The 20,991-nt window shown below is 40.5% G+C and overlaps 1 protein-coding gene across 1 annotated transcript; it reads right to left on the bottom strand.

The window, feature by feature from the left end:
- Positions 1-2,086: 2,086 nt before the first annotated feature.
- On the bottom strand, positions 2,087-19,444 carry TSLIG3A (tRNA splicing ligase complex subunit 3A). The gene is made up of 9 exons (XM_021544103.4): positions 19,406-19,444; positions 19,134-19,212; positions 16,092-16,240; positions 14,576-14,710; positions 11,570-11,754; positions 9,280-9,360; positions 7,879-7,995; positions 5,432-5,599; positions 2,087-3,925 (listed from the first exon to the last, which is right to left on the bottom strand). Exons 2-9 carry the CDS (start codon positions 19,184-19,186, stop codon positions 3,179-3,181), a joined length of 1,635 nt encoding a protein of 544 aa, XP_021399778.1. The 5' UTR covers positions 19,187-19,212; positions 19,406-19,444; the 3' UTR covers positions 2,087-3,178.
- Between the last annotated feature and the right edge of the window lie 1,547 nt (positions 19,445-20,991).

Raw genomic sequence — 20,991 nt, 5'->3', positions numbered from 1 at the left:
CAGTGCATATGGATCATGGTATTCCAAGTCAGGTAATAATGCACCTGGTGTGGGAAGCAAGTGTGCCCCTCTCTCCCCATAGTTATGTTACTGCACAGTGACAATGCTTGAGAGACAGTGATCCTAACCCAGGGAATGGAAAGTGAGTGCAAGTAAAGCCTTTAGGAAACAAAAGCTGCTAGAGAAAAAAAGGCAGCTGTAAAAAACAGAACAAGATGTCTACAGCTTGTGGGAGAAGAGTGGCAAGAACAGGAAGGCCAAGAGGAAGAACACTGCTCCCCTTGCTTGCTTACTTGCCTTTTTCATCTGCTGGAGTCTGCTTTTGATCATGATGTACAATGAAATCAAGCCATGTATATCCAATCCACCACAGTCTAATAATATCCACAACCCATCTCTCCTCTCCCAGCTTCTATTTAAGAGATTCCTCCCAGTGCAGCAGTGCAGAAATGGTGTTTAGAAAACAGTAAATATAAGAGCACCATACAGAGAATAACAAAGCAGTGGCTGTTTGCTTCAATTAATCAAAGCTGCTCTCTTCACATACACAAAGCTTGTTTTCTCTGGGGAACAAAGAAGTCACAGAACACTAGAAGGAAACAATAGAGTAAGGAAAAACAACAACAGCTGGCAGAAGCAAAGTGTTTTCTTTCCTGTTGGAAGAGTAAGGCCTCCTGGTTTTGACTTCTGATTTTTTTTTTTTTTTTAACTTTCCCCCTCAAACAGGAATAAATTGGGACTTGGCTTACCCCAAGTCCTGGAAGAGAAAGGAGGAGAAGCAACATATTTTGATGAGAAAAAGCTATCTGGAAGGGGAAGCTCCTACCCCACCTCAGCATCAATTCACCATGTCACAGCGTGCAAAGGTGAGACTCCACTGCAGCAACAGCTATAGTCTTGCAGAGGAACTGGCAGCTCTGGCACAGAAAGCAATCTCTGAAGGCACTGATGTAACTCCAGCAGGGGCTCTCTGAAGAGTCTCCCTCTGTGTTCCCACTTGCTAAGGACAAGTTTACAGCACTGTTAATGCACTGACAGAAAATACCATTCTGTTTGCAGTGATGGGTGTGAAGAAAAGCAGAAGCTGTTAGCTTGAAGAGATTACATTCCCAGCAAAAGACTCTTTTGTCAATCTCTTTGCATTTGCTAGTCCAGGACTGACCCCCCTGTAGAAACCCTAATTCTTAAAAAAAAAAAAAAAACAACACTAATTATTTTTGCAGGAACGCAGCTAGTCACCAGCTCTGGAGGCACAGATCTGTATCAGTGATCCTCAAAGACCTGGATTCAATACAGAAAGCTTTTCCCTCATCAGGTTTGTTAAATTTGTTTGAAACACTAAAGGAGAATAGCCCTTAAGTCAGATTCCCAAGTGTCTTTCTCAGGGACCTTTGCTTCCAAGCCCATGAATCGCTAGCAGCATCTAGTGGCTGCAATAAATCAGATTTTTCAGGTTGACTGTGTCACAAAATACAGGCTAATCAGTTCTAAATAGTGTTTTTTAACTTAGTTACGTGACTACCAGTTACTACTACTGGCAGCACCAGTGTTACAGAGATTCTCTCAGATACTCATGCTATTACTGTAAGCCAAGGAAGTTCTCCTGCCTGCATCAATCTGGATTCATCCCCAAGGACAAAACAGGTAGACTGCCATCACCACAGCCTCTGCTACAGTGATCTGAGTACAGTAACAAGAACCTACATTTCCACAAGGCTGGAGAGCATCATGAGGTTCCCAGAAGCAGCATACCAAGTTCACATGGCATGCCGGAGCATAACCTGGGAGACACATGCTCACACAGCCTAAGAATAACTTTACACAGCAGGAGAGAGTACCATGAGCTGCTACACCAGGTCAGAGGGAGGAACAGAAAAAAGTCAGAGCAACTGAAGATTAGTTCCTCCCAACTGCTGCTGTTCTGACAGCCCTCAAAGGGCAGAATACATGGTACAGCCAGGACAACTACAAAGTACAAAACAGGTAACAATAAAAAAAAGAGATGAAGAAGACAGAAATCCCCATGAATTCCCAGCTACTGCAGCAACTGTTTTTTACTGTCAAGGAAAAGAAACTAAAGCAAACAGAACATACAGATACTTTTATTGCTCACCTTTTATACAACGGCACACCTTCAGCCATTTTCTTTCACAGCTTTTTGACAATGTTTATGTACACAAAAAACCCAGCAAGAAGCATTATGTGGCTTTCAGTAAAGAAAAAAACCCAAACATCAGAACACCAAACTCAGCCAGGTTTTGTTTTCTGCAGCAATAATAAAAGGGCTTCCTCTAGGCAGGAACTAATCTTCCCAGGCCGTAGTGCATTTCTTTAAAAAGACAACCCCCAAAACAAATTGCCCTAGATTTGCTGAGCCAGTGGTATTTAACTTGCAAATAAAATTCAGTTTGTCATTTCTTCTAGCTGATTTCAAGTAAAAATTAGGTTTGGAGGAGGAGCAACTTGTTTTGGATGGATGCAGGTCAGTTTGAATTGCTACACCTAACTACAGGCCTACACACACTATCGGTTCACAATTTAGCTTAGTTTGAAATGATCTTTGCAGATTTTGGTGGCGGTCAGTCTTCAGAGTTGAGCAGGTGGGAAAACGTGGTTTAGCAGGAGATAAGGCTGCTGAACATGGCATCCACAGTAGAGCTCAGATAACACGAAACCCTGCCTGTCAGAGGAGTTGCCTGTGCACATACACACGCGCTGTAACGCCATTGTGATTGAAACAAGAGGTCAGCAAGAAGAAAAGCAACACTCCAGACTGGTTTAGAACATGTAACTCAACGATGATGTGGGGGGAAAAATACAGAAGTTTTACTGTGTACTGTAAGAGACAAATTTGACATGTCTTTGTATTTCTCCAAACCAAAATAGCGGCAAACACAAAAGTGTTTTGAGCAGAGGGAACCATCCAACATACAAAAAGCATGGGTATTAGTTGATGTTTAGAGTGTAGGGGGTAGTGACAATGTCTTTCATTCAGACAGAGGTGGGTGGAAAGGACAGGTCTACACGAAGTTGTGCTTTGCTCTATGCCAAACATCCCACCCAAAAGATTCTACCTGCTGTGTACAAACCTGTACTAATTCAAGCAGCATTTAAGTCAGGCCTCTGAAACCAGGTTTCTATTATGTGAGCTCTGCTGAAGTCTAAAATTTTAGCAGCCTCAGCTAGTGAAGTGTCTTCCTTGTCCAAAGCCAGACTGATTATACTGATAACCTCCATGCTGGAAGTGCTGTTCAAACTGCCCTCCTTGATTAAAGCTCTGTCCACCTCTGCCCCCCCAGCCACCTCCTTGACCTCCTCGGCCACCGCGACCACCACGGCCACCCCTTCCTCCTCCACGCCCACCCCCTCGGTCACTGTGGGACCCACCATCTTGATATCTGTTGTCTTGCTGGTAACCACTGCCACCACCCCCTTGGTAGCCACCTCCAGAATAAGAAGACGACTGGTAGCTGCCATAGCCTCCTCCTTGGTAGCCACCACCACCATGGTAGCCACCTGTTTGAAAACCTGCATCTCTGTAGTTGCTCTCCCTGTAGCTGCCATCCTGGTAGCCACCACTTCCACCATCTGTCCAGCCTCCTTGAAGCTTGTTTCCTCTTCCTCCTCTGCCACCATGATCATAACCACCACGTCCTCCTCGTCCACCTCGATCATGGCTTCCTTGTTCATGACCTCCTCGCCCTCCGTATGATGGGTCATAGCCTCCTCTTCCTCCTCGGTCATGACCCCCGTGGTCATAACCTCCCCGCCCTCCATAGGAAGAGTCGTAGGCACCTCTACCTCCTCTGCCACCACCTTGCTGTGAGCCACCCTCTGGTCTTTTCTGCCACGGTGGCATCTCAGGAGGTGGAGGTTCAATTTCATTGGGCCTTCCTCCTCTGTCAGGCACTCTGCCCATTAGCACCTGCAAAGGGAAAGGGAGAACTGCCATAGGAGCTGTGACACCTCACACAAGAGTCACATTTACTGAGACACACCACAGCACTCACTCCAAGGCTTTTACATCCAGGCAAATTCTGTGTGTTTGAATGTGACAGACCTCTGTGTCCAATTAAAAGTTAAATAGGTATTATCTTGTACTTGACGCACTACTAACAAGACAAGTCAGGAGACCTGTGCTTTGTGTTCAAGCAGCAGGCACACCACCAACACAGTCTTTCACTTAACTCTATATTAGTGCAGAGTGCTAAACTCAAATAAGCACAAGTACAATGCAACATACTATCTCTCCTAACTAGTGCTCTGAGTTCCTGTAGAAGCCATTGATTCAGTAAATAAAGGGAAAAATTTCTATTTTTCAGTGGGGATATGCAGAAACTTAAGAACAGATAGATATGAGGCAGCACCAACCAGAGTGGAACACGACTCTAGAGGTCTTTAGCTGTCTAAGGATGGTCTGACCTTAAAAATTTAGCAAGGCAAAATGGGACAGGACATTTGTACTGCTTGAAGTTTTCAAGTAATATAGTAAAGGAACTTCAACAGAAGTGGGCTACTTTGCTATTTCATGCTACTGTCTTGGAAAACATTCAATATTGATATTGGAGATAAGTTAACAGATTATATACATCAGCAGCAGGACAGTATTGCATTCCTACTAAAACTTACATACAGTCTGATGGTAGAATCAACCTATCTTACTACTTAATTTCTTACACACCAACAACACTAAAAAGGTGCAGAAATTATTTGGGTTGGATGGGCTGTGGCCAAATCAGCACACCACTATTCTCTCCTAAATTAATTAGAACTTTATCAGAGGTACAGTTGGTACTCAAAAGGTAGAAGAGAATGCACCTATACCCACAATTTTGAAGCGCCAAGTATGCAGCTGTTACATAGCTATTGAGCTGCAAATTCAGCACATACATTTTTTTGAGCCTATTACTCTTGTAAAATCATAATTTTTGAAATAAGGCAAATTGTTTTGTCTGAGTCATGTTTATCCTATGGCATTATTAGAACTATACACTTGACTGTAATTTATTTGTGTACCCAGGGCAATCTAATTAGTGGGATCCTTGCCTTGTGATCTTAGCACATTCTATTTACACAACCAGAAACACAGTTACCATGTAGATGTTATTTTAGACATGGTGGCAGAATCAGGTAGCAGTAGAGTAATGGCTTCTGTAATTCTGGCAAGACAGGGCAGACCTACTCCCAGTGAAAGCAATCCGAGGTATTTCAGCAATTTTTACTGCCCCAAAGAAGGGACACTGTGAACCTCAACAGCTGAAACTGCACTATCCATAATCCACTGATGCGTTATCTGCAATATATAAACACCAAGTTCCTTATCCTTTATTTCCAAATTCTACTCACAATTCTGAAAAAAATCAGGATTTACTATTACATTCAAGTTACTTAAATATTCCTAAAAGAACAAGGCATTTGTCACCAAAGGTACCTTATTAATGGCACATGCAGTCTTCTCTCGGATGGATCCGCTGCTTGTTCTCATAATCTTTGACAGATCCTGCCGAGCTGCCAAAAGATTTGCAATTGATATAGTGCACTTCGTAGATAAGAGGGCACGTTTCGGCTGGTAGACTTTAGCCAGTTTTTCTGTTTGACTCTGTTGGAGCAAAGAAAAATAAAACCCAGTCAGTTAAAGCAATGGGACATTGCATGAAAACAATCAAATCAGCACTGAATAACAAGCCACTACTGCAAATAGAACAAAAGGTTAATATAAAATCAGTGAGAACCATTTTATTACTGATGATTACTTCAATCAAACTAGTATTTGTCACATTAATTTATTAAGTAAATAGGAAACACAATTGAGCTGACAATTTCAACAACATACACATCAGACTGCATTACTTCCAGGCAGTCAAACACAAAATAGAAGCGTGCTATATAGTCATATCAATAACTGCCAAAATCCAGAAGATACTGAAAGCGAAACACATCTGTGTTTAGCCTCCAGACAGCCTTCTGTGCTTTCACCCTGGCCTGCACCCATTCCAACTGGGCCAGCATCACCCCATCTCCAACACTTATCAGCAGAAAAAGGCCCTGTTAACTCATTTCACTTGTCTTTGTGAAGAAGCTGACTGGGCTGAAAAGTCACCAAGAGGGCCTGGCAGAGTTAGAAATGAGATCCTACACTCAACTTTGAATTGCATGCAATGTCTCTTCCTCTACTGTCTTTCAGCATTAACCATTCCAGCCTTTTTGAACGCCTCAAAAATTTTCCAGCTGAAAATTTCCAGCAGATTTCTCCACAGGAGAAATCTGTGCTACCACACAGGAGTTACTACACAAGTTACATCTCCCTTCAGTTATCAACAGAGCGTGGTGTGTAATGCAGTTAGGATAAACCACATTGCTATCTGAATGCAGATGACGGCAGTGGGGTCAGGCAAACCAGGTTTTTCAAAATACCTTAACCATGCAAAAACTTAAGAGCATGTTTTAAAATCCTAAAATCTTGTTTTCCATCCAAAGGCAGAAAACTGGAATATGGCACTGGGTAAAGGTAGGAGAAGCAACAGTATTCACCAGAGTACTACTGTGTTTTTCCCTGGTAAGTTTGACTGAGCTCCGAGCACAATATTTTGGTTCTATGATACCGTTTTAGGTAAAACTCCAAATTTTAGCTTTAAAAAAAACCCCAATAATAGACTGCAAGGGGTTTTTTTCCCTGGTGTTTCCACTATCTGGAGAAGTGGCTATTTCGTCATACTACTGTATTATGATACTTTTCAAATAAAAAAGAGAATTATTATCTTGCTAAAAGTTACTGTTAAAACAAACTGTTTTATATGTCTGGAATAATACAGCAACATTCTCCAAATATTTATTGTTACACCTCTAAAAAATATTTGCATTCTAATAGATCTAAATGCATATACACAATTTGTGGGTTTTGTGAAAAGATTTTGTGTAGCTAGTCAAGTCATTTTTATTCTCTACTAAAACATTTAAACAGTAAGCTAGTTCTTCAGTCATCTACTAAACACCCTGAAGAACATAAGGTTTAATAGAGAGTACACCAGAAGTCCTTTTCAGATGATGAAACAAAATGGGACAGGTTACAGTTTATTAGTAAATTATAGCTGCTTTTTAAAAAAAAACACTTATCAAGAAAAAACACTCAATGATTTATGTGTCACAGTTTAGCACTAATAACTCCATCTCAAACACTGTCAGCAGCATACTTAATATTATGTTAGCAGATCTGGTTTAGTCCTGGAAAATAAATTCTGTGTACTATTTCTAAAAATCCTATAATTTATTTCTAAGATATAGGAAATAAGGAAACCATGTAACTATTTCTAAAAACACAATATGTATCATGTACCCAAGGAAGAACAGATCTCATGTCACAGCCACTTGCACGGTTCAAAGACAAAAGCATTACCCTGTCTATAAGGTAAGAAGAAGTGCCTTAGCAGCTTCTCATGTGCATCTGTGGAGTTGTGATTGCAGACACACTTTGAGTTAAGAAAATCTGGTCACTGTGGATAGCACAAAGTAAGAGAAGGGACAGTCAACAAGAAGATACTCTTCTATCATCACACAAGACACAGCACTTAATGGTTCACATTATGGTACTTGGAACATGGTTGGATCAGTAATCTCTACTTTTTCCAGTGGCTTTGGTGTGTAGTTACACACACTCTGACTTCTCATTTTACAGACTGATTTAAAATCCAACAGATCAGTTCTTAGTAAAATATTTTTAATCATATTCCATTGTCATAAATTTCTTTAGAAATTCAAAACAAAACCAGACAACTGCGATTATTTTTGACTCACGAAGGACAAAACAATGACGCAGTTTTCTAGAGAGACTCATTATAAAGGGTTACCAACAACCAGGACTTCACAGCAAGTTGTCTGTACCTTAGCTCTGTCTGACCAGCCAAAGGATTGCACAGTAACATCCAAACGTTTGACTAACAGTTTTCTTCGGACTTCGTATTCGTTGGCTATGGCTTGATTAATTGCTTCAATTTTTTCCTGAAACAAAAATTTGCAAACAATCTATAGATTAAAGTGTTTCTACTTAATAAACTGTGTAGATGAAAGAGAGTATGATACAGAGATAATATGCATGGCTTAAGACTGCAATTATCTACCTTGTCAAATGGACTCACAGCCAAGCTGTGCCTGCTGATGTTATTTTCCTGAAGCTTCCAAGGCTCATGCTCAGCCTTCTACCATTTCTAACAGCATAAAAACTGCTGAGCCACTTCTCAACATCCACCAGGACAGAGAAACAAAGGTGAGAAGATACTACACGCAATAAGCTGAAGCAAGGGCATACGTAACTCCTAAGAAACAGATGTTTGTGCCTTCTTAAAAAGCAGAAAGATTAAGGATAAAGATAAAGCAAAGATAAAGGACTAAAATAAGTACAGTACTGCAAGAGGATCTTGATTAAAGCAGTCTCCATACAGGCAAAACAACAGAGTGCCCTGTAGGAAAAACTCATAATGAGAAATACCTTGTAGCAGACAGTGGTTCGGTTAGAGCAGCAGGTGAGACATGCACCATTAGAGAAGTAATATACATATTTAAAGAGGCCTGGCTGGAGGGAGGGCAGCAGGCCCACTTTCAGTCTCAACAATACAAGCACTGAAGGAAGCAGACTGCTGGGGAATTATGTGCTTCAGCCTTAAGTGAAAGAGACAAGAGAGACCTGAAGTCTTGCAGCAGCAGCCATAGCATTGAGCTTGGTGCAGCAGTGATTAACCCAGGACTGTGTTCCTGGTACAGCAGGTGACAAATCCCAGCTGGAGAACATCACAGCTCTGCAGCCTGGGTGTACAATATCTCTCCCAGCTCCTACCTGCATACTCATTGCTTCTTGGAGAGGCTATGCAGGAAGCAGACTACTCCAAGTGAGAAAAAGAGGGGGACATTACAAACAGACCCACGGCTTAGATAAAAAGAAGCCCCAGAAGCAGACGTGACACCATCTCAGCAGGACTAGGCCACACAGACAGTGCTGGTAAAGGGCAAGAGAGGAAGGTTTAAGCTACTGCACAAGCATGCTGGTCCAGCATCACCACTGTAGGTCTCTCATTTTGGAAAAGTTTAGCCTGCTCCTGGACCTAGAGGTTCATAAGTCTAAGATCTTACAGTTGCTGTACATTTATTGCACCAACACATACATTGTACCGCAAGAAATCATCTTCTTGTCTTCTGAAAAAAAAAATCATTTTGCAACATAGAGAATCAAGATCAATACTTTGTACAGTTGAAAAAGGTAAATGGGCTCTAATACCTGCATCTACTCACCCAGTGAGCTGGTCCCAGCTGTTTCTTTAATAAAGGTTTTCCAACATGATTAGGTGGAACCTTTGCTAGAGTTTCCTTCAGCTGTTAGGAGACATAAAAATAGAAGCTTTGGCTAAAAAAAATAGTTTTTCAAGATTCAAATTAAAGGAGAGGACTGCTGGACAGTGAAAGACATCACACAGAAACCTTCAATATCAAGTTATTTTCTCTGGAACAGAGAGCCAAGCACACTTTTTGGAAAGCAACTGTTTTTAGATTTCTGGTAGTCTCAGCTATAATTATTTTAAAATTAAGAGAAGGGACTATAGAGTAGATCAACAGTAAAAACAAAGACAACATGAGGTACCGATACTCTTGAAGCCAGAGGGATTATTCTACACATCATCTCTTTAATCCAGAAAAATACCCACATTTGTATCAAAAGGCTTATTTTAAGCTGATGTAAAATATAACACAACCCAGAGAAGGACCCCTCTTTACAATCAAAAGGAGAAAAATCTTTGGTATGAAATTTTAACTCTAGCTCACGTTTTAGGAGTTTGGGCACAATTTAAATTATCTATCCCATCTCAAAATTTGTTAGGACTTCAAGGGGGAAGAAATGGAGTGGCAGTGACAAAAACTTCCAAAGGAGTTTGGAAAAAAACCACCAACCTGTTCATTCCAGCATGTGATCTAACACATTCAGAGACCTGGTTTTCCAATGATACTGAATCAAATTTATTTAAGATTTTAAACCTAAGTGCATTCAAATAGCACAGGCAGTTCATTCAAGTATCAGCAGTCCCTTTTCTTAATATGATGGATCATTAACAGAGTCAACTACACAAAGATCCTCACCCCAACTGTATTACATATATGTGAAGAAACAGTTTGATTTTCACACATTCAATCAGAATATTGCCATTCTACGACTCATTTTTTAAAACCAAGAACACTGTGATGTGTTCATTTACAAAATGAAATAAGTTTTTCAGTTATTAGTCAGCTTTACCGTCTCATTCTCAAGTACTGCTAGCAAGTATTCAGACTGTAAATACAAGTTATATACAATTTCTGCTAAAACTATAGGTTAGAAATTCCTGACTGTACTTCATTACGCTGTAAGGATGGTTAAGGAGGAGGGAGGTTACTGTAAATCATTAAGAGAATATTCATTTAACCTTACCAGACAATGTAAAACAGAAGTTAGGAAAACATAACAGAATCCTCAGATTAAGAGGATTTTAATCTACGTTATATTCTGTATTTTTAGAGAGTCTCTTTCAACTGCAAAGCTTCCTAGCATTGTCCATTATTATGATTATTTTCTACCTTTTATATAAAATAGAAGCACAGCATTTCTTATGCATCTGTGTAGTGCTCACAATAATTCCAAAACTAGAAGAACTGCTTTCATTCTACACCTTGGACTTCTAGTGGAAAAACATACTCCTCCTCTTCTTAAACAGGTCAAACCAAACTGATATCTTGCATAGAAACAAAACACTATTTTGCGTTTCTTGGTTTTGTTTAAGTAAAATGCAACTAAATGGTCTGTCAAATTCAGAGTGTTTTGGGGAGCTTTGCATTAGAAGGGACCCATATCTGTTCTTTAAAGTTAAGGGCTGTCTTCTGTTGTTCCCTATCTGCTGTTCTCCTCTCCCCTATCCTGCAAATTAAGTCACTAAATGTGATTTTAAAACTTTCTGTCCTGGACCCTTGGTGTGTGAAGTGGACAGCCCATTCCATTTAATTTCTCTGATTTATAAAAGTTATTCAAAAGTAAATTATTTTTTTTAAAAAATCACAACAGCCTGGAGAACACACACGTGCAAGGAATAAAAATAAATGTAATCACAAGAAATTATGAAGTCTTAGGGAGAAGCTGTTAAGTTTTACTTTAGTTACACCACCTTTTAACCAAAGCATCTTTAAAACATTAGGTTCCCCATACAAATTTGTTTAGGTGTACTTCTTGAAAAACATTTCTCTTTAATGTTCTTCCTGAGGCATAAGATGAGCATTTTCTATGTCTTCTGCAACAAGTGATGGCATCAAAACCTAGAGCAGTCACCCTGGAAAGCAATGATAGCAGAAGTCCCTGACCTCATGCCTTGGCATGGAAAAAGCCTTCAAAACAATTTTCAAGATTCTGACTCTTTGTATATGCAGTAAAACACATTAACTCTCCTTCACAATTCAAACACTGGAGTTTCACAAGAGGCAAATCTCGCCCAGGCAGCAGAACTATTTTCTATCAAAACAATAACATCATAAATATCCAAATTTTTCTTCCTTTGGATCTTACTTTTTTTTCAATTCCGCTGAAGAACTGGAACATCGTTATGTTGGCGGGAGGCTTGGACATGCCTAAAGCAATACAGATGCCTTTTAGCTCCTGAAAGACTTCACTGCCACCCCCTTCCTGGGCTTTTTTAGGAGGGGCATTCACACACAGCATTCTGGCAGCTTCCAGTTCTGAGATGAGGTATGCTGAGGTAACAAGAATTAAATTTGACCATCAGATATAAAAGAGTTATTTTAGAGTTAGTGAAAACTCAAGTGCTTACAACCAACAAACATGCAAATTGACTGTTTTAGATAGTGTGGGATAGAAATTTTGTATCTAAGAAAACTCATATTTACAATTACTGAGTTCAGAGCTAGAAACACAAGAAACAGAGGACAGGTTTAGTACAACCAATTAAAGCCTGGAAAAAATCCCTGATTCCAGCAAGTATTAATCCCAGAGTTCAACGAAGCACGGTTCTTTTCCTTCAGGTTTTACCCAGCAAAGACAGGAAACCAGGAACATGGAAACAAGCAGGATGAGGGACTGAGCTGTGCATTTTAGGGTAGACAAGCAAGCACTTCTTGAGGGTCTAGGAAACAAGCAAGGTAACGAGTAGAGAAAAGTGAAATGTCAGATGAATCTCCTCTACCTCCCCACACAAAATATAGAGTGGAAGAATAATCCCACCAAGAAGCACTATTGAGAATTCATGTTTATAATAACTTCAGAAAGGAAGGCTGTAACTGATGAAATAGAAGCTAGAATAGAAGTTAGAAGGCTGAAGTTTTCTTCAATATCAGAACTGTAAGAGCCCACCATTACATTTTAACGCCTTCATCAAACAAAAAGAGAAAAAATCAAAATCACAATTTCTGAACATGGTCTATGCCCAGAATTTCAGCATCAGGTGTAATTTACAGGGATATAAGTTTACAATTATATAAACAGCCTCTGTTTGCAGGTGTCACAACTTTAAGGTTTGAATTTTTAAAAAAGCACAAGTTTAACAATACTTTTGTCATTAATCATAGTGAGTGGCCATAACAATAACATACATAAACACTTCTAAAAATAAGAAAAACTGATACTGCAGACACACTCATGAGCAGGGAAGTAAACCCACAGATATATAAGAGAATCTTATTACTTATAAAACTGGGACAGATAAAAAGATTAAGAACACAGCATTTTTATGATCTCTAGAATGTCATCTCCTAAAGACACAGAATACCTTATAAATAAAAATCTTCTTAGAATATGTAAAACAATGAAGTATCCTTCGTAAGTTCTTTCAGCAACACTTTATGTAGTTTTTTCTTACATTGACTTTTCAATTATTTACACTCTTTTCAGGTCTACTGAAAAAGAAACTAGCAGGAGAATTTTGTTTCAAAAATTTAGAGATCGCATTTAAGCTATCTTCAACCTCCTCTAACAATGACAGAATTTTTTAAGTCTATTACTAAGATGAATGTTTTTTAGATAGCGATTATTTTTTTGCACACCCTTTCTGAACCAGCCTGAAACTCTTGTACTTTTGTTTTGTAGATGGTAGTGCCTAACACTGTATTTTAGTGATGCTGCACAGTAGACAATCAATCCCAACTACTTGGGCTTATTTGGTGCTTTCATCTCCCAGCAATACTGCTACATCTTCCAAGTGACATAAACTGTGCTGCATTTCATTAAAATGTAAAATACCCTGGCATTTCACTACAGAGGGTTATCCTGTTTCTCCTCAAAAAACCTAGTTTTATGGCTCACACACAACAGGATATCTAATAAGCTCACTTAACACAGCTGAAGAAAGCTATGCAACTTTAGTGGTACAGAAAAAAGGAATTTGGCACTACTGCAATTTCACATTTGATAGTAAACACAGCATCCCTGCTAGATGGAATACCAGCGTCCAGCTCCTGAACATGGCCTTATATTACCAAAATGTACATCCCAAAGGACCTCTGTGATAAACTGTGTGTCACAGACAAGCCAAATTTATTGAACGGCTTGTCTTACAGAAAACAAGCTGAAGAGAACATAGTTTCATTTGAAGTAGTTTGTAGCTCAAACTATCTCGCTTCATCTGGGATTTTTAAACATACTATAAGAAGCATTCAGATTAACTCTAATCATCTTTCTCCTACTGCTGAAATACAAGAACCTACTCTGTAAATAATTTCTTGTATCTCAGAAGAAGGCAGAACTAAATTTCTATTTTGAAAAGTTAAAGAATCAGCAGCAACTGAGGAAGCAAATAAAATATTAACTCATCTTGATTTTAAAATTAGTACTACAGCTTCTAACTCCAGCTTGTATTTTTTTTATTATAATGTGAATTAATATCACACACCTTTTACAAATTCCACTACTATTTCTTCTCCTCTAACATTTCATAAGGAGAAAAAAAACCAATTTATCTATTGAGATCTGATGGGTGGAAAAGGGAAGACATCACCATTGCTAACGTTAATTTCCTTTCCATCAGCAGAAAGCAACAGTGAAGCTATTTGCTAAGGATGTTGATCAAAATAACTGGGAGGTGGGTTAAAACATGCTCTCTTTAGTAACAATTCCAATTGCTGTCAGTGTAGGAAAATGTAAGTTTTGTTGCACCTTGCAAGTCATCACAGTGGGAGCCTCTAAAGTTATGATGCACCTGATGTTAGTGATCATTTTTACAACCATGCTAAGTAGAGTTCAGTGGGTAAATTCTGGCAGAAATCTTCAAATAATTCCTTCTTTGTGGTGCCTTTTAAGAAGTAATAGGAAAGGCTTTTTGTTAACCTGTGAAAAATGTTAACACTCAAGAGTATTTTCCATCATATACTGGGTACATATTGACTAGTAAACACGGAAGTATAATATTCTGAAGCTGTAAATTACAGTAAAAACAATGCATATTTTTAGGTAACTATAGTGTAGTACATTGTGGTAAAGTAACCAGTATCTCATTAAGTGTAAGAAACAATACTATAAATCTTGCAGAAAATCAGGTTTTCTTGCAAGCACCCTTTAACTTACTAAGCAGCAAGAGACAGTTCTTTTGATTATGAAGGCGTTTTGTCACATCTCCTGATGTTAATGACGCATATGGACAATTCATTTCAGACAGCAACCCACTCATTTCAAGCTGAAATTCTTCTGCTTCATTTGGACCTTAGAAAAAAATAAATAAAAATTCATCCATTGCTAATATATAGGGGGTATGATTAGAATAAATTAGCTATTTAAAAATATGTATTTTGCTCAAGTTGCTATTTAAGATTAAGACCCATTTTTAATGGAGGCCAAGCGCATTTCTTGACACAGCACAACCTATCTGAACCCACTATATGCTCCATTAATATAAAATTACGTTTCACTGACTGCTTTTCCAAGCTACAACAGACAGGCACTGGCAACTTCTACAAAGAAAGGGGACATTAAAAACTATCATGAATAATAAATATGGCTTATGAGTTCTCACTTTTTTTCTATTACTTCTCCCTGTAAGCTCTCATTTGTCAACCGATTTTATTTCATATCAATATCCAGTAAAAATAAGGAAGTCGCATAAACCAAACCTTAGACCGATATTTCTGTCAACAATACTGACATTACTCAGAATTTATTCAGTCGAGATTACTGACATTAATCAGAATTTATTAGGTAAAAAAAAAAAAACAGTGATAAGAAAGAATTTGTTAGGTAAAAAAAAAGTGATGAGAAATAGCATTTTTTGATCTTTTGGAAGGAGACTTCAACCCCAAATTTCTGCTATTCCTAAACTTAAGACATACAAAATGAAGGTAGGTAGGACTTGATGGTACTCCAGCTAACATGTTTCTGTCACGGTGTTTAAAGAATTTGAGATAGGTGTTGGAAGATTTCTGGATTGTATTTTTACACAAAACAAATAGGAACCTTTTACGACTAGAAGGGGTGAGATACTGTATTGTCACACAGAAAGAATATGAAACACACTCAAAGAAGAATGAATGAATATGTCAAAAACAGAGAGAAAGGAAAGTAACAGATGCTGAGCTAAAAGGCAGCAACCTTTGGCCACTGAGTAAATACAAAGCTTAGCTCACGAAAGCATTATGAGTTAATATATTAGATACTCAGGAATATGGGTTATTACACCAATTTAATAATTTAATCTGTAGATTGTCATGACTAGTTGACCAAAATTAACTTTTTTTCCTGAAAGCTACGGTTTGCTTCCTCTACCAAAAACAGAAGCATTGAAACAAAAATATTTTATGATCTAGTAAAAACCCCACTAGTATTAATGTTTCCCTAAATCCATCTAAGAACTTTAAAAAAATAATATGCTTGAAAAATTAACAGAAAAATCTAATTTCAGAAGACTGATCACCACTATCATTTCAACTTCTACTGGCTGTTCATTCGGCAAATTTGAGGTGGAAAATACCCAAAATCTGGCAGCGTGAAGACAACACTCCATGGTACAATACACAGGCCAGCCCTAATCTCTGTGGCATGCAAGAACACAAATTAAGTGCATGTTTGTGCTGGAGTTATGACTACTTACTGTTGGTTGCTTGCACATTCTCCTCTAGTTTACAGAAGAGCCGTAACTCCGATACCAACCAAGCGCAGAGTTTGGTGAATTCAGGGGAACTGGCTCCATGGGAGACTGCCTGAGCCAGTGCTCCGTCAACTAACAGTGGACCTTTGTAACTGAGAAATAAAACAAAAGCACGGTTTATTAATGTTTGCTGTGACCAATGTCCTTTGACAGATTTATTTTATGCTGTATACATATTTAGAAATACAATCACAAGACATCTGAAGTGCTGATGTCATGGAATGGTGATTCCTGGACTGAACTGTATCAAGAACCACATGGAAAACATCAGAGTAAACTCAGAATTTGTGTGCACATTAACTTACCATCACAAAAACTGTCACAAAATTGCATTGTCAAAAGTTTCCTCCACAATATTACCATGTATAGTGGCAACTTCACTGCTGCCACCTCCTGAACATGTTACAGACAACAGACCTATCCAGGGCAACTGCAGTCTCAAAGAATCCTTCCTGAGCTCTACATACTGCTTTACAGTATGTTAAATAATTACTGCTGAACAAGTGCATCTTTACTGTCATTTCCTATCACATATGAAAGGGCTGCCTTACAAAACAAAGCCTTTGATAGAAATATTACAAAAGTGATCTGCATAACAATATCATCTCTTGAAAAACCAACCTCCCTAAATATACACAAGAAAAATTAATGGAATTGGTTCTTTGCAAAAGCAAAATAAGCCAAAAATCAGACCTACCGAAAGAAAGCATGTGTTTACAGATCAGATCTTAGAAAACTGAGTTTTCAGAACATCTGTGTACTGACCATCTCTCAGGGGGAGAATGAAGAGTAGAGACAAGGCTGCCTTATTAACCAGGTAGAAGCACAAGTCAGAGTTTACTTCAGTATTTTAGAAAAAACACGTACAATATAATTTTGATATACTGCCCCCAAAAGACAAAGACATCCAAGAGTGCTCATAACTAAACGAAATCTCTCTTGGGAACTTCTGGGTAAAGTCATCCACTACCTCACAACAATCCAACAAGTCCAGGCAACTCTTGCCAAACCTCGGCAATAAAAGAACATCTCAAATTGAAATGAAATTCTCCTCACTCTGCTCCTGTGCTTAATACGACATACAAAGGATTTGGCCTTCACTGTAGTGGCCTGTTACTTCAGCCAAGTAAAATAAAGAAGCCACGCTCAAAAATAACTTTTACCTCACAGAGCAGCTTGATTGGTGACACAGTTAATCTACTGGCAGCTGGACAGAAGCTGTAATCTCATGTATTACAACCCTACTGCATGACCACAGCAGGCTGGACACTTCAAGAAGCTAATCAGAGCAAGTTTCAGTCCCATCCCATCTCTACATGTGTAGGTCTAGGAACATCTGGGACTCAGAATAGAAGCAGCCAGTTACAGGTCAAAGTAGCAAGGAAGCAATGGAAAGCCTTTTGCTTTGGCAGGATTGGGATTTAAGTCCCTGCTCAGATCTTCTAGAGGCACCTTTTCTAGAAAGTTTTTTTAACAGAGGTAATGTCTTGAGTGTGTAATTTCTTATAATTATGACTTCAGCTACACATCAATCTGGCCAATAATCCAACTTGCAGATTCCTAATTGCAAGCAGCTTTTTCCTTCTGTTGCTGCCAATGACATGTGTTCCAGAGCTATGCTCTCTTTTGGTAACTTCGTGCTATCCCATCTGTTTGCTCTTTCAACAGTTCAACAAGCTGATGTACAAGACAAGAGGCCACCATCTGAACACCTCGAGCACAACTAGAAAAAGAAACAGCTCTCTAACATGTACTGATATAAGAAAAAAAAATCAAGTGATATATTAGGAATATCTTCAGTATCTGATGAGAAAAAATAAGATGAACCATGAAGACCATGGAGCTACTGCCAAAACATAAAGCCTCAAACACCTGTCTTTCCAGACACCAAAAATCAGAAGTCCTTTAGACACGTGCAATAGTTTTCCCAGTTGTTCCCAATATTGCTGGGGTCTTATGTCTTTCATCCTCAAAATTTTCTTTTTTTTACTGTTGTCAATTTTGCTTCATATAATTTATTTGTTCATCTACTTTCACTGTTCGCTTTACGCATTTACGTCAAAAATCAACAACACTTTCTGTCTATAACTGCACAGATCAGAAGCACAAATCACCTTCAAGCCACTAGTGTCCTTTTAAACACAAAAAAATAAGCCAATCACAGTATTTTCATTGTGAAAGAGATGCCTTTTCACATTTCAGTCAGAGAAATACCTGCTGAAACAGAAATCTATTTGTCAAGCATTGCAACTATCACTAATGTAACCTGAAAATACAATCTTTGTTGGAGCATAATGACTCTAGTCACAAAGTGATTTATGGGAATGGGGCCAATGTGAGTAAATACAGCTGTTTGCATGGAACTGGCAGTAGAGTGAAATTGTAGCTGCCTGTCTTCTGAACTCTTAGCAGGTTACAGACTTGGGAGCTTACAGCAGGACATGTTCTCCACGCTCTTCCTTTCATGCTTTTCTTTTTTTATGCAGCCTTTCCTGACTCTGACAAAGTAACAGGTTTACACAGCAGAAGTTTCCTGTACTATAGTACCCTTTAAAATATGTTAAGAAGAAAAACACTTGCTCATTTGCAATGCTTTTTACTCTTTCTCCGCCCTCCCCGCCAAAAAATACTAAGCTTGAAGGCTTTTTTATTGTCTAACGTATCTCTTTATCCCACCCCACCCTCAGCTAGGGCCGCTGTGCAGAACAGAGCAGCAACAGACCAGATGGCATCCAAGAATCGAGGGGATCAGCTCGCACGGAGAAGCGAGAGACTCGCCAAGGCCATGCAGCTACAAGCCTGCGCGTCTGGCTTGGGGCATCAGCAGCAGCCCGGCCCTGAGGCCGGCTGTGACCAAAAGGACCATTCCATGCACTGCCCCGAGCCGCGGCCCTCCGGAGCGGCAGCGGCCCCGCCCGTGCGGGGCGGAAAGCGTCGCCGTGTCCCTGCCGGGGCCGCCCCGCGCCCCCAGCCTCGGACACGTACCCCAGGTCCTCCAGCGACTCCAGCACATCGTTCTCCAGGAACTCGAACTCCATCCTGCGGCGGGGCACGACAGCTGGACCTGCGCGACAGCGGGACTCAGCGCTACCAGTTCTCGCACTCCCACCGCCCGCCGTTCCCCCTTCTCCAGCCCATCCCGGCCTCGTGGTGGAGACTCAAGTCTCACCCCCTGCCCCGCGGCGAGGGAGAGCTCCCGGCGCCACAGCCCCTGTCCCGGGCCGCCCCAGCCCGCTGTCCCGCCCGGCCGCACGCACCACGCTCGCAGCTGCGCCGCCAACTGCCGGGCTGGCATCTCAGGGCGGGGAGAGCCGCGCCGAAGGCCCCCGGCCTCCCTCTTCATCCGGCTGCTCTAGGGCCGCCAGCCCCGCTGCCTGATCGGCGCCGCCCCCGTCCGCGGCGGTGTCCGCCTATCCGCCGAGCGGAACACCATTGCTAAACTGGGACGCGGATGCGAGGCCGGACAACAGGCCGTTCTTGCGGGAAAGGAGCCCGGGGCGAGCCGAGGATCTCACTTTTGTGTTCAGGCGCCGGTAGGGCAGACCCGGAAGCGCAGCCCGCGCAGGAATGTGCTGCGGCGAGCGGCGTCGCGGCAATGGGCGGGGGCAGGGGGATAGGACGGGGCGGCAGAAGGGTCAAATCGTGCCAGGGAACGAGAGTCCGTCCCCCCCTTTCAGGACCCCGCGCTACGGCCGGGACCACAAATCCCGGCATGCCTTGCGCACGACAGGGCGGGAGGCGGCTGGCGCCGAATAAAATTAATAAAATTCATAAAATTAATAAATCGATGCCGGGCACGCAGCAATCCCACAGAAAGCACGTCAGTGCTGGAAGGGAGGCACGGTGAGAGGTTATGTTGGGATGGCTACACCACGCTGGGAAAAGCCAAAACCATTCGTGCCAAAAATTATGCCAGTCTGTCACCAGTAGCGAGCTGGTGCTGCAGGACCGACTCCTGTTCTTCATGAAACTGCCCTTGGCAGGCACGGTGAAGAAAAGCTGCAGTCAAAATATGAAGGATCTTGTAGCCTCAAGATAGGTAGGAAGATAAAGAATAGGCATTGTAGTCACCAGTTATATTACTAAAGACATGTCAATTTACACATTTGTAGGAAAATTGCCTCCTAAAGACTAAAATCTTAATGTCAAATGAATAATACAGGCATTCTGCTTTGTGTATTTGCTTTTAGTTGTATAGTGGTTAGTATAGTGTGGCCGCAGCCCACTCTGATTTTTTAAAAATAAAAGAGATAAAGGCTTCTGGCAAGCTGCCTTATCACTGCTGAGCTCTGAGAATTAACTGATTTTCCCTTTGTCCATTCATTTTTGATCCAAAGTATCTCAGGTGTTGTGCTTGGGAGCCTTGGCAGGGTGGGTAGCCTAAACTGGAGATCTGGGCAATTAGGATTTTCCTCACTAATTCAACACTGCTCCTGAAAGCTATGACCTTTTGCTTGTTTGGTCGACTTGGCGGGTTCTGTTTGGTTTTTGTTTTGTTGTTTTGCTTTTGTTTTTTTTTTATTTTTATGTAATGGTTGGATTCACCTTGCTTGCACAGGTGGAAGTATACAAAGCTGGGTAGTATGTCCACAGAGTGTGGACTCTGCTATGCTGCTTGTTGTCATGATAATGTTTACCCCTTATTTCTGAACCTTCTTTTTTCTTGCCCTAAATATAGGGTTTAAAAGCATTCATAGGAGCAAGCAGTACATGAAGTAATTAATTTTGTCACATTGACACTGTTCCTGTGTCCACTCCTGAATCTGCACATGTTGAGATACGAGGATTTTGTGCTAATTTCAGGAGGACATTTACTGTCATCTTACATTTACTGCTCAGATGA

This window comes from Lonchura striata, chromosome 3 (assembly GCF_050655825.1).
Source record: "Lonchura striata isolate lonStrDom1 chromosome 3, ASM5065582v1, whole genome shotgun sequence".
Classification (NCBI taxonomy): Eukaryota; Metazoa; Chordata; class Aves; order Passeriformes; family Estrildidae; genus Lonchura; species Lonchura striata.
The sequence above is the reverse complement of the archived record's forward strand: the minus strand, read 5'-3'. Positions and strand labels throughout refer to the sequence as shown.